Here is a 24,481-nt window from a genome sequence, read left to right as displayed (position 1 = left end):
CCACACAGCACAGACTGTACCACACAGCTATGAGAGCGGCCACGTGGTATGTTCCCAAAAGGCACTCCAAATCTGCCAGAGTGCCTGGAGAGAACTCTCTCCATGAGGGCATATCAGAGGTGCTGACATTTAGTGGGGTGATGCAACCGAGTCGTGTGGTTTACTCACCTCTCCCGTCGGGAGGAAAGGACCGGTGCTGGAATTTCCTTGCGTTTCTTCCCCCTGAAAGGACAAAGCAAAGCACGCACGAAAGTGAGTGAGGTTCTGTAATGGACACGCAGCAGAAAGCCTGATGTTCAAATAGGGTGTCACAAGGGAAAGCTTTGTTCTGCCAGTCCATCTCCTGAGAAACAGGAGTCATGATGGACTTAATGCTAGTAAAGAAGCCAGCACGTGCCACAGGGATCAGAGATGGTGTGCTCTGGAATAGGATTGCCTCTCAAACCAGTGTTTGGGAAAGGAGGCAAGTGCTGAGCCTCCGTATTGTGTCGTACAAGGTTACAGAAGCCACTGCTCTCCCTGGGAAGGTAAAAAGCACTAGCACCCAGACACTCAAATCCCATCCCCTGAGCACTCTGCAAAGCAGAGAGGGCTGAGACCCCAACACTGCGCTCAGAGGCGTTTGCCCAGGAAAGCAGAGTTTCACAACTGACAGCCCCGACAGCTGCTGTGGCACTGGGATTCGCACGATCAGCATTCACTAGCATCAGGACAGAGTCTAGGTGTCCCTTGCCAACCTTTCTTATTGCTGGGATTATCCAAGGCTGGCTCCCCATCCTTAACAAAGTCCTCTTCAAACCTGCAGGTTAAAAACAGGCATTGTCAGACCTGACCGTTCTCCTCCAGTGTGCAAAAGTGTGGGCAGGAGACCTCGAGACGACGCAGGCTCCAGCCTTCAGCCCTTCTGCACCTGCCCACTGGCAAATATGTGCAGGTTTATCAGCAGGAGCTGAAACTGCATGCACTAACCAGGAGAAATGAGGCTGTGAGGCAATTCTACCCCAAAGGAGAACCTCTAAAACCTTTATATCAGTACCCATATGTATATATTGAATTCTATGAACATCCATAAAGCCTATGGATGCCTGTAGTGTAGCTGTACCACACTTAAATGCAACTTCCCAAGCTTCCAAACACAATCTGAAGTAGCTTCAGGACTTGTCATCTCAGATCAGACTCGTTTGGTTGGTTTCTAATCCTGCTTGTTTCGTTTTATGGCTTTTCTCTTAAAAATTGATATATGGGAGAACAGTAGGGCTCAGAGCTGTCTTGCCAGCAACACTCAGCACCCACTTAAGTCAATTCACCTCTAATTATTGGGGTGTCAGTGACTGAAAATCTATGTATTTGGTCCCATTCCTCAGCCAAAAGATTGTCCCACCTATCTGCCCTGTACAAACTCTTTTATCAGCAAACCTATGTAACATTCCCTAACTCCACAGCCTATCAAAACCTTGTCCTGCTGCAGGTGCCAAGTCATCCTCCAAAGCTTTCTAGCTAGTGTGACCCAGTTGAACAAGCACAGTTAGAGGGACAGTGTTTAAAGCAGGGAAGCGTCAGACCCCATTAAGAGCTCTCCTATATTGCTGTCCCCAGCATTTCCCCATATCATATAGGCGGCCCTTTGAAGTGATCCCCTCACACTGCAGTGCCCGAACGGGCTCAGTTTATGAGGCGTGGAGGATTTAGGCATGTTGGCCTGTCCTGTGATTGAAAAGGAGAAACAAGCAGGGCGGTGAGAAAACCTGTGGACTAGCAATGCGAGTTTGTCCATCCCTGTTTCTAGAAGAGCACCTGCACCCTCCTGCCATTGGATTCGTCCACGTGGAGATGGAGAGGATCCTCCAGATGTAGACTGAGCATTGATTCATGCTCCCCTCCCTCCCACAGTCCAAGTCCTGGTGAGACCAAAGGCAGGCAATCTTTGTCAGCACACAATATCGCTTATCAGGGTAGGAGACCTCATGTCAGAAAGCAAATACGAGAATCACTCTGATATCTGGTCCCACTGATAGACATGGTCAGGAGGAGGAAGAGACAGCAACGTGGATTTGGTCAGGGAGAGGCACATGACAGCATGGGATTTGATCAGCAATAAATATCTGCACAAGATCTCATCACTGGCTTTAGATGGCCTGCTGCAGACAAAGCACCCCAGGACAGTGGAGGACCTACATGTGCTCCGACTTTTCCACATCCCAAGCCCGTCGCCACTCGCCCTTCGCGTTCTTGTGACGTGCCAGTCGCTCCAGGTCAATCTGATCTCTCTCCCTCTTCCAGCGTATGTACTCCGAGCGTTCCCGTCCAGTCATGGGGAAGCTCAGGTCTCCGGGGCTCTTCTGGACTGACTTCCCACCATCCTAGTGGAGGCAAAAGAGCTTCTTGTTAATAAAAATGTCTGAAACAGCTGCATTTAGTGTACTTCGTACTGTCACCACCAGAAATGCTCAGTAACATTTGAAAACAACTTGGAGCAAGGTCAGCTTCTCTCTCTCAAGTGATGTGTACACAGAAGGGCTTTGCTTTACCCATAGCCTAAATGTACTGATCCCAGGGCTGGTTGACTTTACAGAGAGGAAAACTGAGGCAGGAAGAAGTTACATGGCTTGCTTGGAGTCACATTGTAAATCCATAGCCAAATCAGAATAAGCAATGGTTCCCTCCCAGGGATATTCAACAATGATAATGATAATTTGTGTCAATGTATTTCTGAAAAGTTGTTCCACTTCATCCAGACTACATGAATAGTGTTACGTTTTGAAGGATTAAAATTCCTTCCACCTAAACCCCTGGATTTTGCCATCTGGATACATTCCTGTTGCCTTACTGAGATGGGGCTTCGCTGCTGTTTCCCTAATCTGAACCACAATGTTTCTTCGGTTCTTCTAGCGATATCTAACTTCCTGATCTGTGAAGCAGCTGCCATAAGATGTAGTTTTTCATTCTAGATATTCAGTACCTGATTACAAACTTTTACAGCACACCCCTGTAATTCTGTGTGCAAATGGCCACAGGATTGATTCACCCCATTTGTTCCTGCAGTCACTTCAACTGCAGGCATAAATTAGACAGTGGCTTTCACCTGCTGTGTTCCTGCTCACCTGAAGGTTTTAAAACCAAACATTCTCAGTTTTTCCTGGAAGAGGCACTTTGCTAAGGCTTACTTATGGCATATAGTCAATTCCTGGAGTGCTTGCAACATCTCCCAACAGAGTTTGAGAGGTTGAACCCTTGTAGAAGATGCACCGGATTCAGTGATGAATCCCCCCACCTGAAGACTGCGGGACACTTAAATCAAAGTTATGCTTATGAAATCCTTCACACTGACAGCGTCAAGAAGGAAGAGAGCCTTCTGTGACCACCAGGCATCCATAGGAGCCCACAGTCACAGGGCTGGGGCCGACCCTGTGCCCAGGGCACCTGCTACTGCAAGTGCTAAGAGCAGCATTCTCGGAGCAAAAGGGCTCTTCGCCATCATTGCTTTCAGCCTCTTCATTTATCACGCCTCCTCATGATAGACTAGTTAAGGGCTGCCACTGTTCAAAAATTTAAAGCTTAATGAAAAGATAGTTCAGAGCTGATGGAGCATGTGAAGGGGGGGGGGGTAACCCAGCTGTCAGATTAATGGATGTGGTGGAAACAGGAGCCAACTGGCCATGGTGTGTTGTCAAGCAACACTGTGTAGTGAATAGCTTAGTGCAGAGCTGAGTCCTGGGGTGCTAATTACCAGCAGATAATTCATCACTTCATACACGTGCCCTTCCATGCCAGCCACCCTCACCCCTTCCCCAAACAGGAATTAACTCCTCAGCATTGCACTGCTGATAAAAGCAGAGCAGCAGGGAAGGAGTGACTGAAAGCCCTGTTACCAAGGAGACCCACCTGCGTGGGCCGGAGATGGGGTGGCAGTAATTGCTCCTCCATTCGTTAGCTGGCAGGAGCTGGGGGACCTGAGACTGCACCCCCAAGAAGGGAGAGATGAGGTCTGCAGAAAGGCAAGGCACACAAGGGCAAGCACTGGTCCCTGGGTTGGGGCACAGGCCTGGAGATGCTCCCCACAGCTTCCAGCCCCATGGCACAGTAAGGCACAGTGGGTCCTGCCAGGGTGGATCCTGATGCGCCCATAGAGGAGAAGCATGCAAGAGCTGAGCAGCACGCAGCTAGCGAGAGCAGGGTTCAACCTCCAGAGCTGGAGGATAAGTGCCCTGCGCCATTACCTTGACCCTCAGCAAAGGGGAAGCCAAAAGTGAGGGAAAGACAGGCTGGTGCCTGTGCTCTCTCGTGGGTAGATGCAGAGGTGGCTGTGGGGTGTGCAGAGCAGGGGGAAGCTGGTCCCTGACCAGGGGCTCACCTCAGTTGCAGCATAGCTGTGATTAGCTGGACCACAAGGCTATCGTGCTCCCCTTTTCTGCTCTGGGGGGGCTCAGCTGGAATTAATGCTTGAGAGCCCATCTGTGTCCTCCTAATGAATCACATTGAGGTGGGGCTATTCAATTTGTGCTCCATTAATTAAGAGCATCTGCAGGCTCAGGGGAGCCAGCATGTCCTCCAGGGTTTGCATTAAACAGTCAGTGGGAAGGCCTGTGCTTTAATTTACCTCCATCCTACTCAGCTTCTGCTGAAGTGAGGAGCTGTAGCTAATACGGCCTGAGCCTTTCAACCCACAAGCAAATGGTTTTGGGAGAGAAACCAGCCAGGCCTGTGCTGCCACGTGGGTGAGCACGTTACCCTTCGTGTTACCCTGCTGCTGTGCTAGGGACTTAAGCAGCCATGACAAGGTGTGAAGGGCAGGTCCCCTGTCACCTCTTTCCAGTGCTGCTTTGCTTCAGGTGTGTTAGCTGCTCAGCAAAGGTTTGGATGATGAGAGGGATGAACAGTGGGGACCGCATCAGAGCACATTACTGCTTCCTTTAGGACTGAGGCAACTCTTACTGGGGGGGAGGCACATCCTATTCGTTTCCTCTTCTAAGGCAAGGGTCCCCCCAAAGGGACATGGGGTCCCACTCACCTTCCGGCCATGCTCACTTTCTGGGCCTCTGTCACTGTCTGATCTCCTCTTCTCTGCTGTTCTCCTCTCCTCTGCCTGCAAGAGCACAGACATAGGAATTATTTCAAGGATTAAGCAAGGACTCGTGGCAGGGGAGTCAGTGCCTGACCTTGTACCCACCAGGACATGTAAGAACTGCCCAGAAAAGGTCAGCAAAAGAGGAAAGATTGGTTTCTGGGGTCCTGAATCAAACTGATGTGGAAAAAAAGAAGTCAGAAACTAAGGGATGTATGAGAAAGCAAGAAAAAGGGATGCGTTCCCACAGGTCCCTCCTCCTCCCAAGCTAGAGGCAGAGAGGCGTCCTGTATGGTCCCATTTCTTTCCAAGGCAGACCAAGTTTCAAGTACCTTTTCAGATTTGGGCCAAAGACCTAGCTTACAATTCAACTGTACGAGAGCTGGGAGCCCATCTAAGGTGCAGCTAAAAGGCAGCATGGTAAAGTTGGGAGTGATTTTTGTCCTTGTCAAACATGTTGCCCTTCTACTGGGGTCCATCCCTGCTTCCACTGGGTTTAGCCATCCTGCCACCAGATCGGCAAGCTCTGCTCTAGTGTTGATATCCCCCTGCCTGGCAGGAGGTGAAAATTAGCCCCTCCGTCTTAATGAACTACAGACACTAAACATGAGGCATGCCACGGGCCAGGCAGTTCTCTGCCCCTGTGTGGAACTGATAATACAGACACAGCCATGTCAGAGGCCAGGGTGGGATCACAGCGGGTCTTAGCAAAATAGTTTGCAGAGCATAAATATCTTTTAAGAAAGGCTTTCTGCCCTGGTTAGATTGTCGGGGTGCCACCGGGAGGGCTGCTTGCCATGGCATGTGCCGGGCAGATGAGGGCAGGGTACCAGCCTGCCCCCCACGCTGCTGAGCCCCTCAGGGCAGGGGGTTGGTGCTTGCTCGGGGCTCTGCCCTGGGGTGGCCGCACGCCTCCGCGAGCGGCTCCCACTCCCACCCGGACGCTGCCACAGCACGTGATTCGCAGCACGGCGGCTGCCAAGTGGCACAGCATTTATCATGGCTGCCTCCCCCTGTTTTGTAACCGTACATGGCAGCCCTGGGGCTGCCTCGCACAAACGCTGCCACGAGCGGAGAAGCCCAGCGGGCCCCCTCGCACCCATCGGAGCCGAGGCATCCCCAACTCCCCCCCCTGCTGAACCGCTACGGGACGGGGAGTGTGTGGGGCTGAGATTATCATGCTGCCGTTTTGCACCGCCAAGCAAAACTGCAACACAAAGAGGAAAGTCGCAACACAAACTGCCAGGTCAGCCGTTCGAGAAAGCATCAGTGCGCTGAGGTCCGACCCAGGCTGGAAACAGGACTTTTATTTCAGTCATTTGCCAGCCCCAGGTTTACGCCAGCATTACGGGGCTGGATGCGGGAAACTCTGGATACCAGTCTCAATACCTGCCAGCTCTGCCCAGCCTCCTAAGGCAAGTCATCCCCACTGCAGCCTGTTCCTGCGTACCCGGTGGGATCGTGCAGGGAGCGAGCTGGGGGCAGTCTTTTTGGGGATTGTCCTCATGTGCTAAATCTGAGGCAGGTGGGAAGCGTGACCATATAGCCAGTGCTCATGGACATTGGACTCAGTGCATGACAGCTTCACTGGTCTGACTAGTGTGAAGCTGGTGTAGCTCCAGTACAGGTGGAAGCCTGTGTAAACAGATCCTTGGAAATAATGAGGAAGATGTTAGCTATCTTGTCCTAGGATTTCTCAGCAAAGATTTGGGAAAAAATGCAGAGGGGTCTGCGCTCAGAGAAGCCACCCCTCACCATATCCTCGTCTGTTGCAAAAAACCCCAGGATATGGTGAAAGATGATACTGGGTATTTATTTCAAAAGGTTGCTGTGAAAACTTATGTAACCAAAAATGCTCCCTCCAGGCTCAAAGTCAACTGCTGGTGCCACCCCATTTGAAGAACCTAGTAGCAAGGGATCTAATGAGTCTCTGTAGCCCCAAACTGAGACCTTGCATTTATAGAGAGATTAAAACAGCAGAAACCTGGAAACTTTGCTTATTTGAGGAGGCTGGCTGGGGAGCAAGGTGCAGATTGATGTTTAGCCTTTAATGCAGCTATAAAAGAAACTCATCATTTTAGAAAGAATACAAAGGAGCCAGCTGCTGCAGAAGAGCTGGAGGCCCTCCGTCCCTGTGGGATACCTTGTGTGGGAGGAGAGACAGGAGAGAAGGAGCACTGATTGCCTTGGAAATGCCAAAGACAGCTCATAATTGATGGGGAAACTGAGGCAGGGAGCTGCATGGGTGTGCTTATTGTGTTTCATCTGAGTCCGCATATTTCTCATGCAAGCTCATGCAAAGAATGATTCGGTTTGGACTCTTTACAATGCCTGATTGTGTCCCGAAGACGGGAAGCGGAAAGCCAGAGCATCCGCACAGCCGGAGCACTGAGCCAGGGTGTGCGTAAGCTGTGGGGGGAGCAGTGTGCCTCTGCCTGTCTGCAGCCCAGCACAGCTTGACTTCAGCCCTGCATCTGCCAAGGAGCAGCGAAGAGCGAGCCTGCGCCCAGGAAATGTGCTGGGAGGGCCCAGCTGAGGGACCGTGCTGCAGCTCACGAGACACGGGAGAAGATGCAGCTCTTGCGTGGCTGGCCAGCGGCAGAGACCTGCATCCCGGAGGCTGTCCCGTTTTGGGCACTAGCTCTTCGGTGCACACCACAAATCGCTCTGTCACAGGGACGCTGTACAATTCTCCATCCCCTTACACCCCTCACTCAAAGCCAGGCTGCCTTTTTCCTTAGTCTGCTTCTATTTTTGCTTCTCAAAGGGCCCCATGGAAAATAGAGAGGACCAAAAAAATCTAGTTCTTTTCTACCAGGACAGCAGGTCTGAACTGTGCAGTTAAGAGAACATGGTTAGCTTTGCTTTTGCACTGGCTCAGGAGCAGATTTTCGCATTTGCTCCGTGCTGCCCCAGAGCTGCTGTTAGCCTGTTATGACACACCCAGGCCATGGGGAAGCAAAACATGTTTTTCTCCTCCTTCTTCCTCTCCACCCCCAAAATTATGAAATACGACAATGACATTATCATCTCATAGTTTAACTGTTCCTGCACATCAGGGGAAGAGATGTGAGGAGGGAACAAAAACCTAAAGTAGACAGAGAAGATTACGTTTGTTTATCCTGAGATTTATGCAAGGATTTCTCAATTTCTTAGCCACAGAATGGTCCAGGGTGGGGTAGAGCCTGCTCCTAATCAGGATACGGCCCTGGGATCCCAAATGCTTTCTGACGCTGGGTTTGTCTGACCTCCTGACATACATATACCCAGCTAATGTTAACGTGCAATGGTGACAATGCTGATGCCATTTTCCAGTCATGTTAAGCATTGTTTTGTACTACGAGGTCTCCAAACCAAAAGGTTTGACAGGCTTCGACACCTCCGGGCTACTTCACTGTCTTCTTATTTTAAAAATAAGTACCAACAGATGTGTTAAATTAACCTTTTGGTACCCACTTCTCCGGGCACGTGTTGGCACCAGAACTGGCATTTCTTCTGCAGGAGGAGCGTTTTGTGAGAGCTTAGAGCGGGTTTTCCAGTGCTCGGATCCCCCACTGGGCAGGATTTTTGAAACTAGTACACGAGAGGATATTTTTTTCTAACTCTTTTGAAAAATCTGCCTACTAATTGTGCTGCCTGAAGGGAGCTAAAGACTTCTCAGCCACCCTTTCTGCCTATCTTCCCCCCCCATCTGCAATGTAAAAGCAAGTGTTTCTCCTGCCACAGGTTTGGTTCCTCTCCCATGCAAGCACACGAGTCAGACTTATCTGTGTAAGTCCCTGAAAGCAGCTTTTGTGTCTCTTGATTACAGTCATTTCTGATATACCATCCTGGGAAACTCTGTTAATAAAAGGACAAATTAAAAGCTCTGAAGCCCTATCAACTGTCCATTTAAAAGATGATTTGTAACCTGCTGATTAACCATTGTGCTCCACTGGTCCTGGGCTGCTGGCTTGCAGCTCTAATGTATTAATGACCCTGAAACACCGCCAGAGCATGGAGCGGCTTTTTAGGAAAACTGGTGCTAAACATTAGGCATTATCCCCGGCCCTGCTTGCAGGGAGAGCCCTGATGCAGATTTAGGGACAGCCAGGCAGAGGTGGGAAGAAAGGTCCCAGATGTGGCACCTCCAAGCCAGCTGCAGCACTGGAGGCTGTGAAGCTGGATCAGTAGAGCGATGTGCTCAGGCTAATTCGTTCTGCAAGGAGACAGGATAACTTGCCCCCCCAGCCCTCTGTGCTAACAGAGAGTGAGAGAGTCTTTCACTGGGTAGAAAAAAACAGGCTTGAAGATGGCAGGGTAATATAAGGCACTGGGGCTGTTTCAGAAAAGAAAATAATGAGAACAGCTTTTTTCCCCTTGCATTTCCTCTTTGGCAGCTTCTGCCACAGCTGTGCGCTGCCAGCTGCGATGCGGTCTGGGACTGACAATGTGGTGCTAGCTAGAAGCACCAAGGGTAGAAAGAATGGGAGTCTTTTTTTTTTTTTCTTTTTATTGAATTTCACCATGAATAAAAATAGAAAAAAATGTGGGATAACGAGGATGCCCATCAAATGTTTCAATAGGATAAACTTGGCAAGCGCAGAGAGGAGAAGGCAAATTTGACAGTGGCCAGGCTACAGGATGTTACCGAAGGGGGAGTGACGGATGTGAGCCTCTCTCCTAGGCACCACAGGCCTCTGTGGGAGCAATGAGACACAAATAACCCAGAATGAGCAGGGAACCAGCTGGGGCATGAGGCGAAAAATCCCAAAGGATTGTACCATGCTGGGGTAATAAGGGAGGCTGAAAGCTAATCCTTGAATTGGGAGTCTCAGCTCAGGTCCTAACACACAGCTACTCAGATGACAACACTGATACCCCATCAGGCTCTCCCAGTAGCTGATCAATTTGGGGATGAAAATGAAGTTTCTCTTTTGGATTGACAACTAATTAAAGGATAGAAAACAAAAAGTGGCAAGAAAATGCCAGTTTCCATGGTAGAAGATTAGCAGGGGTGTGCCACTGGAACATGCGCTGCTCAACATGCTCATAAATGGTCTGGAAAAGGAGCTGAATAGAGAGATGACAGTTTGCTGATGATACTAAATCATCCAGGGCAAAGAATGTAATTTGCCAGGAAAGAGCTGCAAAAGATCTCTTGACATTGAATGCCTGCATCATAAAATTACAAATGAAATTCAGTATCAATAATACAAAATAACTCACATGGAGAAAAATGCCCCTTCTTATATATACACACATGCAGTAATGAAGCCTGAACTATGATTAACACTCAGAAATGAAATTCTGATGTTATTGTGACTAGTTCTCTGAAAATGTTAGCTCAATTATTTAGGAAAAAAGCAAAGAAAATGCAAAGTTGTTAGGAGAAGAATAGAGAACAAGCCAGAAACATTGTTATGTCACTGAGTACGTCCACAAGAGCCTGCAGCTTGAATACCATGTACAGTTCTGGTCCTCTTGTATTAAAATAATATAGTAAAAATAACGAAGGCACAAACAAGGGCAATGAGAGTGATCAAAAATATAGAACTACTTCCTCACCAGACATCTCTAAATAGGGTCAGTCTCTTAAGCCTGCAGAAGAGATGGCTGAAGGGAGATGTGAAATGGGTCGATAAAATCGTTTGTGCTTTGGGAAAGTGAACAGGGAATGATCTATGCACTGCTTCCCGTGACACAGAAGCATCAAATGGAGTTATCACGTAACAAGTTTGAAGAAAAAGAAGGGAGGCATGTTTCAACACAGCACATCACTTAACATTGCAGCTCCTGGCTGGAGATATTGTGGGGGATAAAGTTTAGATGGACTTAAAAAAAAAAAAAGATTAGAATTCAGGCAAGAAAAAGCCTGTCAAGGAGAAAGATCCTGCTCTTGGCAGAGGAGGTCCCTAACTTGGGGGCTGGTGAGTATAGGAGGGGAGGGATGACTGCACGCTTCCCTGGTCTTCTGCTCTTTCCCTGACGCTGTGCTGCTGGCTGCTGCTGCAAACACTTAGTGTTAGTGCAAACGCTGCTGCACTAACACTCCTGTTAGCGCACGGCCCAGACTGGGCAAGTCCCAGCTCTGTTGCAGTGCTGGGGTGCCTTTGGGTTGCAGAGCCCACCAGGGCAGGTTTCCCTGTTTACCAGCTGGTTCCCTGTTCACCAGTTTTCCTGAAGCGATGCAGCGCTGAGCCACTCGGCATCGCTCACATGCTTATTGTCGCCACAGCCAGGAAGGCAGAGGCATGCTATAACCCTGGTTACGTGGGGGGAACTGAAGCCCAGGGCTGCCAGGGTTTGTGGATGCTGTGATCCCACCAGTGCTGGTGCGATTTGGCTTCCATTTCCAAAATGAATTGCTATATTCAACATCCCTGTGACACACAGAGTTCTGCAGGCTAAAATTATTTAATACAGCATTTTATATATTTTGGTATTACTAACTCTGATCTGCTTTCTGTACTGCAGTCTTCCAGTGCCTCTTGAAGAAACACATTGCTCTGAGGCACAGCATGTGAGACAGACTTGCCTGGCTTCAGTTTTTCAAGCTCTATCACTACCAGTAAAAAGAAGCACTTGTTTAAAACGCTAATCCTTAACACAGCTTAGGAACAGCTGAAGTGACAGGGTGGGCCAGACCAAATCTCCCTTGACTCAACCAGCCCAAGCTGGCATGATGTGTGAGATGCCAACGTGACCTGTCACTTCAGGCCCCATCTGCTTCTGTCACTGATCCTGGGAAAAGGTTGACCAAGTGCGGATGGAAGAAAGTAGCTTGCAGTGGTGACCGTGTGTCGTGGTTTAGCCCCAGCCGGCAGCTAAGCACCATGCAGCCGCTCGCTCACTGCCCCCCCACCCCTGGGATGGGGGAGAGAATCAGGAAAAAAACCTCGTGAGTTGAGATAAAGACAGTTTAATAGGACAGAAAGGAATGAAAAACAATGATAATGATAATAATAATATGACAATAGCAATACTAAAAGAATTAAACTATACAAAGCAAGTGGTGCACAATGCAATTGCTCACCACTCGTTGACCGATGCCCAGTTAGTTCCCGAGCCGCGATCCCCCCTCCCAGTTAACTCCCCCAGTTTATATACTGGGCATGATGTCATATGATATGGAATAGCTCTTTGGCCAGTTTGGGTCAGCTGTCCTGATGGTGTCCCCTCCCAGCTTCTTGTGCCCCTCCAGCCTTCTTGCTGGCTGGGCACGAGAAGCTGAAAAATCCTTGACTTAGTATAAACACTACTTAGCAACAACTAAAAACATCAGTGTGTTATCAACATTATTTTCCTACTAAATCCAAAACACAGCACTATACCAGCTACTAGGAAGAAAATTAACTCTGTCCTAGCCGAAACCAGGACACCGTGAAATCCAACCATTTAACTCTTACAGCCACATCCTTTTGTCACGTTGTAAGGTGCCTGCGTTCTGAGAGCTGGTTTTTGTCCTGGCTGTTATAGCTGTTGTCTGAAGTTACACAATTAGAATGGCAATATGAAGATATGTTCATTAACTAGAGATGGAACAGGGCCCGATCGGTCTAGGGAAATCACCGGGAACAAGGAAATCTCCTGAGCTCAGCTGGACTCTGAAACATATCCAGCTGGTAACAGGTATTGGAAACCAGAGTTTCAAACACTTTTATATCTTTTTCTAAATTATAAGAGGAATCCAAAGAACAACAACAAATACTCCCAAAGCTCATTAACAGGCTCTTCCGGCCCCTCCATTTCCCAGCCGTGGGAGGTGTGCTCCGTGGCAACCCCTGTGCTTGCTCCCTGCCTCCTGTGCAGGCTGGGAGAGCACGTGGTCCCTGAAAGCACCCTGCCTTCCAGGGAGCAGTAAGCTCCCATTCTGCTCTCTGTGAGCTTCCAAGAGGCTGGGAGAGGTATGCTTCAAAGCTCAGTAACAGAAAGCAGGGGACAATTTTTCTGTGCCAGCAAGAAGCATGATGCTGTCGCTAAATGGGTCTTGCCAGCGATGTTAGTCCAAGACTGCTGTTGAGCCCGGCTATCTGTCCAGCCAGAAGACCAAGTGATCAAGCAAAACTAATCTTTCTTTTCAGTCTTAAGTAATGCTGAGGGCATATACTGCTCCTCGTCAGTGTTATTCGATAGCTAGAGTTATACGAAGCCTCTGTGGCTTTCCTGAGCTCCTGACAGAGATCCTTCTATTGTTCAGTCAAGGCGTGAAGGCATCAAATGGCTCTGCACAATCCTTCTCCCTGTGGATGTCAGCACCAGCAGGCTCTCATCCAGCACCTAGTCGGCCTCCCTCACAGCCTGCTGCTGCTAGAAGAGTGCCTGAGCTTCAGTCCTACCCTCTGCCAACTGAGCGACTGGGTTTGGATTAAGGGGAAAAAAAAGGGAAGACTTTAAATGAACTTTAGTATCTGAGGAGGAGCAGCATAGAGTTGTTTGCATTCCTGGGGATTATCAGGATTACCTTCCAGCCCAAGCTGTGTGAAGGAGACCACTGTGGCTATGTACAATTGAGGAAAGGAGGGTTGACGGAGTTATGTGAGCTCCTTGCACTGCTATATGGAGGTAATTGCGTTCATGGGGAATTAATTTAAATGAATGAGCTTAAATGAATGGTAGCACAGTGGGAGCTGAAAGTAGCAGGAGCAAGACCCAAGACACCAACCTCTACTGAATCACCAAAATCAAATCTGCCAGGCATTAGGGACTTCACACCCTCTTTGCCAGCCTACGAGTCAAAGCATCAGATCTTCAGTGGTTCATGTAAAAAGGTGCAGGCAGATACGGCTTTAAGCCAGCACAGCTGTAGGCCTGCTCTCATACACACTCTGAATCTAACTGCTTTGGGGCCAATATGAGCAAGGCATCGCCAAAACCACATACGTGGACCCTCAGCCTCAAATTTCATGTTCCATAATAAAAGCATATTACCGTTTCCAGGGCTGTCCATGCACTTAAAACAGGGCACAGGATCTGAAGCCAAAATCCAGGCACTCCTCCTGCTGCTCTCTCCTAGCACAGTCCCAGCCTTGATGACCTCAGAGACAAGTACTTAAACAAGCCCAGCAAGAGCAGAAGTGGAGACACTTGCCCTGCGCATCACAGAATTACATTCGACAGCCTCAAGGACAGCTACAGCACAGGCATGGTTAGGTCACTCTCATCATGTCTAGGTGTGTTCGTGCTGCCTAGACTGAAACGGACAACATCTGCCACGTGAACCTCTGGCGAATGTACAGTTACTAGTGGCTCAATCAGGCAGCCTATATGAGGTTTATGGCATTCCAAAAACTGCTTGGTAGCCATGAGAAAGGAGCACATGGGCTTTCAGAGCCTAGGTAAACTTTGGGGAGGAGGAGAAGCTGAAGATTAACGTGGGCAGTTAGCAGATGGTTGGCTGCTGTCCCAGAGAGGGTTCTGCATAGGTCTCCCAGCGTTCCTGGGTGTGTTTGGCAGCTACACTAAGTGTTGTTTTCCTTCATAGTCTTTGCTGACCCTCTTTGCTGCAGGCATTCTTACTTATCTGTGCAAACTCTCAAAGAGGAAAATATCACATGCCTCTGTGTGTGTAAAGAGGAAGGTATTTGCAAAGAAGTATTTGAAATATGTTTCAAAGATTAACAAAGTTCAGCCAGCTCACCCAGTAGGTTATGGCCAGGCACAGCAGGACTTGGGTTTAGAAGCAGATATTGCCCAGCTCAGTTAACTTTTAAGTCATGCAGTGAGTCAAGAGGACAGTGCTCCTGACTCAATCTGCTGTACGGCCCCAAAAAGAAGTTGGTAAGAGACAGGAGGTGAGATTCATGCCCCAGTTCTGGCAGTGCTTTCATCGATCCTCTCAAAACAGCGTCTGATATTTCTTATGGACCCAGTATGTTTAAGAGCCTGCTAGCTCTAGCTAGGATCACAGAGAAGGGAAAGGATTGTAGCCTTTCCTCTTTCACAGCGATGGAAGCCAGAGAGTTTTATGGTGATAAGCTCCACACTATTAATATATATAGTATTTCCCAATGTCCTGTTGCTGGGCTAGCTCTTAATCTGTCTCCACGGCCCTTCTCATGCCAGCAGAACAAGTGGATGCCACTGATACGTTGCAGTCCAGTCATTTGCAATGCACTTACTTTTTCCTTGTTATCCATGGTGATGGCAATCTGCATCCTTCTCCCCCGGCGGAAAGCCACCAAATGGTCTGTCTCTTCTTCACTCAGGTCTGGCACTCTGCCTGGGCCAGGGAAGCACTCGGTGCGTTTCTCACTGACGATCCGCTTGCCCTGGAAAGGACAGGATGAGTTAACACCACCTCCATTAACCCTGCGCAGTGCCCTTCCTAGGAGAGTGGCCATCGCCAAACTGCAAAGGATTTTGGTCTGGCTGAACAGAAACATGAGTCAGATAGTCAGTCTGCTTGGTTTATAAAGCTGCCACCCTGCTTTAAGGCATACGTAATATTACATAGGCACGTTTAACTGAGCGCAACTTAGGTAGGGTGGGATTTACCCTGTTCAGATGCTTTGCAGCATGAACACTGATTGGCGTTTTTATTTTAGACAGGCGAGCCATCTTGCATTTGTGTCTTTGAAACAAATGTGAAGCTGTCCTCTCACCAAACAACATGTCCCAAGAAAATGTGAGGTTACATTGGAGCAGAAGCCTAGAGGGTGAAAGAGAAGGGAAACAGCGGTGTTCTCTCCAACCTTGCCCACAAAGCAGTTACTACACTGAAGTGTATTAACACTTGATAATTTATCATCTTCATAGCCATTGTGCGTTCATATTTCTGGAATGATTTATTCAGCAGTGGAATAGTTTAGAAAACTGATATATAAACTCCTTGAACAAGGGCAGTTTACCCCTTTCAGATATTATTTCCAGCTGTCTGTATCAGTTCATGACTTTACTGCATGGATTTACATCTGGTTCTTATTTTGTTAATCATCTTTGTTGCCGGCTGAGCTCCTGCCAGTGCCCTCAGCCATCACTTCCACAAAATGAGCACATCTTTTGTACAAAAATACATAGTTTTTCTCATTGAAAAGTATCATCTTTCAGTTCCATCATGTGCCTTTTTATTTTTGCCTTACAAGGAAATGAGAAACTTAATAAGTCATCTCCATCTTTATCTCTGATCTTTTTCTTTTCTCTTCATCTGTATGATTCCTCTGCTTGACTTTACCAGGGATGAACAAAGCTCAGAAGCTTCCCTCTCTAAAGGATGGTATATTTTCCTCTGTTTTTCTCCTTGGACTTCCACACATACTGGAGTCCTGATATCAAAGGAGCTAAAAATCTCCAAGTAAACTTCAGTGAAACCTGGGAACTCTTTGTTGCTACAAACTTGGTTTCAAAAACAAACACCACACACTGACCTCTGATTTCTATGGAAGTCTTGCAAGCATCAGTGAATTTGCCATGACATATGATATCAAGATGTCTTGCATTAGCCTCATATTCACTTGGCTCTGCCAGAAGTGCAGATGTTAGCATGGAGGGAGCCTTGCTGTAGACAGCCTCCGTCAGCAAGACCTTTTTTATTACTTGTCCAGTCATCGAGCTTCCTAACACATGATAAATGTTTTAGGAGGTACTGGAGTATTTCCAGCATCAGACCTTCAGTCTCTTGTTTATTCTTCTTTCACATCTGTAATTTTGCTGTCTCAGCAGAGACAGTTCTTGAGTTAGTCTGATGCATGCGAGAGGAGGAGTGGGTCCCTGCATTGCCGTTGGTTCTGTCTGCCAGAGCTGTGTGGACATGGTGAGAATCTTTTTATACATTCCCTTGAGTACATACAGCTCTGGTTTTAGGTTTCAGCTGTAGTTCCTAACAAGTTTTGCTGCCCTTAGTAGGAACCTTGCTATTTCTGCTTTTCTTGAAATAAGCGAAGCCACATGTTGTGTTCAAAGCAAGGATCTGCTGCCAATCTGTTCAATGCCATTCTAGTACTTTCTGTGTTGTTCTCTATGTTTGTGTCAATGCAGCCTCCTACTTTGACTGCTGCCGAGGTCTAACATCTGTGAGCCATCCCTAGAGATGTCAAGATCTTTTTCCTGAGACAGTAAAATCTGATAGTCAAAAGAATAGGCAATCATTTAAATATGGAGTACAACTGTCTTGGCACCTACCGTAGCCAGACATTTAGGTGTACTTTTACCTGCAGCCAGGATCTATGTCCTGGAAAAGTCCCCATAACTATAAACTCTGTGAGCTGTTTTAAGGGTTTTAGTCTATGTATCTGTCTTGAGAAGGACATGATTTTATCAGAGACCGGGCAGAGCCAGAAAGTTCAAACCAGAATCTAAACTGCTCTGAAATCCTAGCTTTACTCCCCCTCCACGAATAGGGCATGCTGTACTGTCCTTAATTACACATCCCATTGCAGTCACAACGTTACAAGTGATTGCATTACTGCAGCTTAGTAAGTGACTGCCTGATTACTAAAGTCAGAACTGGTTGAAGATGTGAAGGTCAATGGCAGCTTTGGCAGCAGTGGATTTTAGGAGCCTGAGAGCAGTAAGGAAGGCAAGCAGCAGACTAGAGACCATGGGCTTTAGGAGAGCAGATGTTGAATTGTTCAGGGAACTGGCAGGCAGGATCCTGCAGGAAGCTGTCTTGAAGGGGAAAGGAGCCCAGGAGACCTGACTGATTTTCATGGACAAGGCACAAGAATGTAAGTAAGGACTTCCTGTTGTACAAGAAAATGAGCAGGTGTGGAAAGAGGCCAGCTTGGCTGAGCAGGTTGCTCCTGGTTGAATTTAAATGCAAAAAGGGCGTGTGTGGGAGGTGGAAAGGGACAGGGTCTCAAGAAAGATTATGGGAGCAGGACCTGGGCGTGCAGGGATGGAGTTAGGAAAGCCAAAGCTCACCTGGAGTTGAAACAAGTGAGAGATGTGAAGGTCAGCAAGAAGGACTTCTGTAGATACATTAGCAGCAAAGGAAGCTGAAGAAAGCTGTTGGCCTGCTGCTGAATGGAGTGGGCAACTTAGTGACACAGGGCATGGAAAAGACGGGTTACTCTGTGCCTTCTTTGCCTTGGTCTTCTACTGGCAAGGTCTGCTCTCTACCTCCCAAGTCCCTAACTTAGTGGCAGTCAGAGTAATGCTTCACTCCTCAGCATCCTGGAAGATTCAGTTATGGACCATTTAAATAAAGTAAGAAGGTGGGACTAGGTGGGCTGCATCCAAGGGTGCTGAGGGTGTAGGCTGATGTCACTGTGAGGCTGCTTTCTACTGCTTAGCATCTTCTTCAGTGATCTGGATAACGGGACTTACTACACCTTCATCAAGTTCATGGGTGACACCGAGCTGATACGCTGGAGGACGATACTGTCATTCAGAGGTATCCTGACAAGGTGGAGGAAGGTCAACAAAAACAAATGACAAGTCCTGCACCTGGGACAAAAGAACCCCAAAGAATCCTGTGCATGACTACAGGCAGGGGCCCAGCTGGCTGGGAGCAGCTCTGCAGAAATACTGTGGGAGCCTGGTAGGCAACAACTTGACCATAAGTGAAGAGTGAGGAAGGCTAGTTGTTCACTTGGTTCCACTAGCACAAGGATAGCCATCAGGTTGAGGGAAGTGATTATTTCTCTCTGTTTGGGCCATATTTGAAGTATGGTGTCCAGTTTCCCTCCACTGCAAGATGAGAGAGGTATAGACAAATTGGAAAGAGTCTAGTGGATGGTCACCAAGATGGTTACAGGGCTGGAGCATAGGATGCACACGGTGAGGCTGCATTTGTTAAGTCTGGAGAGAGAAGAGAAGGCAAAGAGGGGACCTAATTGCAGTATTCTTCCGTCTGAAAAGGTATTCTGAAGAGAACAGAGCCCGACTCCTCTTGGAGGTACACAGCGAAAGGGCAAGAGGCAATGGACACAACCTGCCACAAGGCAAAGTACAACTGGAATTAAGGGAAAAAAGTCACAATGGTGGTAGTCAAACACTTGAAAACAGGTGCCCAAAGAGGCTGTGAAATCTCCATCACTGGAGGTTTTCAGAACTTGATTGGACTCAGCCCTGAGCAACCTGAGATAGCTTTGAAGATAACTTTTTGGCAGGAGATCAGACTAGACAACCTCCAGAGGTCCCATCCCACCTCAGCTATTTTATGATTCTATTATCGTGTCCAAGTCTGTAGCCCGCTTCAACTGTGAAGTAAAACTTATTTAGGTTTTACATCTGTATATGTGTGTATATGCACACATGCATACGTGTGCAGATGTCTGCAAGTGATGAATTTAATATGCAAGTATGAATTCAGTAATTTTGCCTGTTTTCTGCAGCTCTGTTTTTTATACAACTAGAACTAGGTAGCACAGACCAGAATTCAGGATCAGTCAGCCACGAAGCTCACAAGCACTTAGGTCTTGGCTTTTAAGTGGCACCTGCTTCTGAATGACTGAACCGCATTACGTCCAAAGGTAACACATTTCCATTGCAAGAACTATTAGCCAATACAAACACAGGATATTTTAAAATGAAAAGAATATTTCAAATCCTGTTTATGTTCTATGACTCATGTATTTCATTCCTAAATTTCACTGAAACTGGAGACTGGAATTAGAATGGTCAGCATAGGATTCCTGCTTGCAGTCGAAGAAACCAGTGTGGTTTTTCTTTATGTCAGTGCAAATCAGTATTAATGGACGTGGGTGGAAGAAAAATTAACCTTTTGAATAGACTGTCTTGGTCTTGTATTTCAGACCACAGAGCTGGGCTGGATAATTTGAAGCTGCACATCTCTCCTGCCATCCCCTCTGGGTTCATGGGGCAATGTCTGCGGCCACAAGAGTGTCCTCTGGTCTCATTCAGATTGGCAGTTATGCTAAGATGATCTACTAGCTCAGAAATAGAGTATTAACATGGTCCTTTCAGGAAGTTACTGTGTATCAGCACTAATGGGCCATGCCGGTGCTCTTACCTTGTGATAAACACAGGAAAATGCAGTTTTAGTTAACTCTTCCATTAAAGACTATGTAAACGGACAGCTCTTATATGGTAGCTTGCAAAGTTATGCTAACTGAATCATGTGTCTTCCAGACATATGAACAAACACTTCCCATTGCGATGAAAAGGTAGTGAAAACTGAAATCTTGTCAGCTGCTCTGAAAACCTGAGCCTTCCTATTTAAACTTTCTCCCACAGCTAGAAAGGATGAAGTGACAAGCATCATTGTGTGTGCTTCAGGGTTCCCCTTTATAAGGAAAACTAAACCCCTTCTTATGCGTGGAAGACATGGAAGAAAAGTGCTTAGCAGTTTTTTGAGGACCCCTACACATCATGGGTCTGTGACTTAACCCCAGAAATGTCAGTGCAGTCACAACAGGGACAAATACAGCCTCCCTGTTTTGGAATTGGTGTACACAAGACTGCACCTCTCTTCTTTCTCTCCCCACACCAGCCTCTCCTCTTCTAAAAACCTGTTCCTCGCTCACGTCTTTTGGGGAGGAGGGCTCTGTAAAGCAATGTGGGCAATTGCCCAAAGCAATCTGTAAAGCGATTTTCTACGAAAGAGTCTCTTTCTTTTCCCCAGCATCTGCCTCCCTGCCAGCAACCCTCCAGCCAAGGAGGCTGCCTGCTGCCACCGAGGAACTCTGCAGCCCAAGAAAGGCACTGCTGTTTCCTCAACATGCAAACAGTCCCCGCAAAGGACAGTGTTCTCCCACTGTAAGAGCAAAGCTCTTGGGAATCACGGGAATCACTCAAGTTAGACTCTCCTGCACAGGGCCCAGTCCTGCATGACTGTAATATATTTGGGGAAGAGCCGAGATCTGCTGACATCCTCTGAAGGCAGCCAGACACATTACGCCTTGCAGAATAGGCTCTTAACTGCTTGCTGTCCTGTCTCCCTGCTCTATTTGTAGCATGATTCAGAGGCTGAAAATATGGTGTGGCTTTGCTTTGGAACCACTGAATTGCTCGAGCCTGGTAGATACTTTGGTGCTGAAGCTGTACATCGCTTTGTGCTTCAATGGTTATTTTTCCGAGGAAATATCTTTGCTCCAGGGATAATCCTGGGTTTCCTGTGACATTCAAGGCAACACATCTTCCCTCCTTTAAGCCCTGAGCAGGCACGTACAGTAATCCTAGGTTGTACTGCTGAGGTTAGTTAATGAACTGGAGAGCTGGGCTTGCTCTGCCCTAAACAGAGTACCGATACGAGGTGTTTAGCATTCTAGTTAATATTTTTTTAATTAAGAAAGTAAGCCCAGTGATGGCTTAGCAAGGTAATAGCAAGCTATTAATCCATAACTTGTACATGAAACATTAATTCTAGCTTCACTCAACAGCTGTTCCCTAGAGCTCTTCAGTGTTTAGGTGGTGACGACCCGTCCTTTAGACAAATAACACGGTCACAAATAACTCTTGCCAGGGAGGCCCAGCACTGGGTGGGTAAGTTTGAAGATGGCTTCATCGCTTACTATCTGAGAAAGTCCTTCCTGAGGAGGGACATGGGCCCTGAGTGCAAGCGACAGCAAAGCCGCTACCTGAAAACGAATGCAGAGGACCTTGTACCCAAACACCGTGAGCAGGACAGAAGCCTCAAAGTGCACTGCTGGATTTACAGGGAGGCAGCACCTTCCTTGGGCCATTAGATGTTAAAAGTCACAGTGGGAAGGCTGGTGCATTGGCAAAGCCATTAAACCCTGCAGTTTATTGAGCAGATGGCAAGGAAGACTCAGAGGCTGACACAGGAAATACCTATTTAACAGAGCTGTGATAGCTAGACATACACACGCTGGGAGACCACCAGCTTTGCTATGTAATACCCTCTCTCCCTCCCTTCCTCGCTCCCCATATTGCTTCTGGCTAAGACGCGTCGCCTGAAGGCACGTTCTGCTTCATGTGCCGACATGTGTCTTCTTTCGCTTGTTTATTATTTTAACGATATCAGTGATTTCCTAGATTGCTTGTCCCACATTGGGAAATCCTGGTCCTCGGTGAGCCAGCGCCCAAAGCGAGGGATGTCAGATGAGGAAAGTGCCGGTGCAGAGCCAACAGGAACAGAGCGCGGGGCCCAAACAGCCAGCAGTGCCTGACAGAGCCACCTCTTCCCTTCCACAGGGCCTGTCCCAGCTCACTCACTGCCTGCAGGAGATTTGAGACTCTGGCACTAGCTATTTAGCTGCAGTCAGACAAAACTACACTGCTTCCCTTGTAGCAGTTCACTGAGAAACCGTAAACTGAGACGTACCCATTTTATGTCTGAGGCATGCCCCAGATTGCAAAGGCAGTGTTAAAAATACCCATCCGAGGAGTGTCAGGAAAAAGAACACGGGGAACAAAGGAAAACCCTGGACTTCTGTCCAGTTTGTGCAATTTTCCAGCTGCCTTTCCTTTGGGGCTTCTCGCTTTACAGTGATTTGTAATATTTAGGATTGAATGTAAACGGTTTTCTGCGCAGCCCAGCAACTCTGTTGCTTGAACCTTGCAATGGTCATAGGAAGGATGGTGATGGCCCATTTAGTCATCCCAGTATCACCAGGCAAGTCTCTCCAGGAACACCTGGTGAAGCCTTGCTCACTGGGAAGCTGAAGCAAGTTATCTACCATCTTTTAATCTTCAGCAGCCCAGAGGATGCCTTAACAGGGCAGCAGCAACAAATAAACTTGTACTTCATGTGATATCAAATACAATTTTGTCCAAAATCCTAATAATTTTTCCCTCTCACCCATTACAGCCCCATGCTCTTCCTACTCATCCATTTTGAGAACTATATTTAAAGTAACTAAAGGAAGGTTCTGGATTGATGCCACTGGAACATTCACCAATAAATCAGTTTTCCTCTGTCATCAAGTCAGGCTGCTGGGTTGTGCTTTACACCAACGCTCAGGAGACCTTGGGGGCCTTTAAGGCATGTGAAAGGCGCTTAATGCAAGCAAATTCATATACACCATACAACAGGGAACTTATGGGCAGTTTCCACAGAGGTCTGCATTTCCAGCAGAAAAATCTCAGAGGTCTATTAATTGGCCATGCTGAAAAACACTGGCACAGAGTTTAAGGCAGCAATGTGATTTAGCTGCCAGTGCTTTGCGCTAATACAAATCCCCATCTAGGACCTGAATTCTGAGCTATAGATTATGGAAATGGCTCCAGGGGACACAGCCTGTCTGCGAGAGCCACTCACTCTGCAAATGTAATTGCTTCAAATATAAGCCCCCCATGCAGAGCTACATAGCCATGAGAAACCTTGGAGGAGACTCTCAAGTATTTCATTGGTAAAGTTCAGTCAGTAATGAGGATGGTTAGATTTCTATGTAGCCTCTATTCTAAGAAAAAACAGAATTTTTCCCCTTATATCAGGAGGTGGCTTGGTTGCGCTGGAATGAGATTTCATTTGAAGGGGATGTTCGCGCTACCGGTAATCTATCTGGAACAAAGGAAATGAGAGGCCTCAGTCCCTTTCTCCTGAAAAATCATTCTGAAAGGTGCATTATTTCCTAAATGATTCAGTTCCTTCAAGGTAACATATAATGACTTCATAATGGCACAGTGATTGTGGCCTATTTCTTCATGGAAAGAAAGGGTAACTAGGTCACGGAGAAACAGAAATGAAAAGGCATTCAAGGCACAAAATCAGAAAAATATTTCCAAGCTGCCTCAGAGGGAGAAATGGCTCTCTGCCTTTTGTTTACAGCCAAGGTTTTCAGCACTCCTACCCCAATGTACCGGGGCAGCAGGAAGGGTGGGGTTTCGCTTCATTACCCCGGGGAACGTCTTTGGCTTGGACCTCAGTTCAAAAAAGCCCACTCTCATTTTGTGGGCCAAGCACGTTGCTGTGGTAAAAGGGGACCCAGGGGAGCACCATTTGCTGCCACCGTTTCCTTTTCCCAGCGCTGCTGTGACGGAGACAGGGGCTGACCTCATCCGCCCCAATGTTTCAGCAAGGCACAGGGCCAGATGAGGCTTTCTGTCTCCTTCACATCGGCATGGTCAGCACAAAGGGGCTGTGCTCACCTGGGCGTTGTGTCTCCCGTTGTCTCACTGGTGTCTTCTTAGTCTTAATCAATAAATAGATAAGATCACCTCTTGTATTCTTTTGGAACATATTCCACAGCAAGAAATATCACCTGCAGCAATAATCTGCCTCCAAACACTCACTGACTAGAGAGCTTCCCTGAGTTCCCATGTAGGTGCCTCTGTGCACGCAGATACTACATTTTTCCAAAGAAGGTGGCACTTCTGATCCTTGTTCCTATTTATCTCAGTGGCCAAACTCACTAACTCCCGTGAGAACAAGATCAGTCCCCTGAGATATACTCCAAGTGAAGAAAATAAGAGCATGAAGCTCATACAGGCACGTACTTCCTTGGACGTGCTGCCAATACTAACTGCCAAAGTTTTATCAAACCCTTCTTGGCAAATAAGTCCCAACATGCCAAAGCTGCCATTAGGCTCCTTATATCTAGATGCACGGACTCCACGAGGGACGGGGTAGCACCC

General features: G+C 47.5%; 1 protein-coding gene across 1 annotated transcript in view; it reads right to left on the bottom strand.

Annotated features, from left to right (window-relative positions):
* Positions 1 to 24,481, bottom strand: part of CCDC9B (coiled-coil domain containing 9B) — a 51,899-nt gene that overhangs the window by 18,081 nt on the left and 9,337 nt on the right. The window contains exons 6-10 of the mRNA XM_050896848.1: positions 15,163 to 15,312; positions 5,009 to 5,083; positions 2,176 to 2,360; positions 738 to 799; positions 169 to 222 (exon numbers count right to left, since the gene is read on the bottom strand). Coding sequence (XP_050752805.1) covers positions 169 to 222; positions 738 to 799; positions 2,176 to 2,360; positions 5,009 to 5,083; positions 15,163 to 15,312 — 526 coding nt within the window. The remainder of the gene's footprint in view (positions 1 to 168; positions 223 to 737; positions 800 to 2,175; positions 2,361 to 5,008; positions 5,084 to 15,162; positions 15,313 to 24,481) is intronic.

The sequence above is a fragment of the Gymnogyps californianus genome, chromosome 5, assembly GCF_018139145.2.
Source record: "Gymnogyps californianus isolate 813 chromosome 5, ASM1813914v2, whole genome shotgun sequence".
Lineage (NCBI taxonomy): Eukaryota > Metazoa > Chordata > Aves > Accipitriformes > Cathartidae > Gymnogyps > Gymnogyps californianus.
Note: the sequence above shows the minus strand (reverse complement) of the source record. Positions and strands in the feature narration are given on the sequence as shown.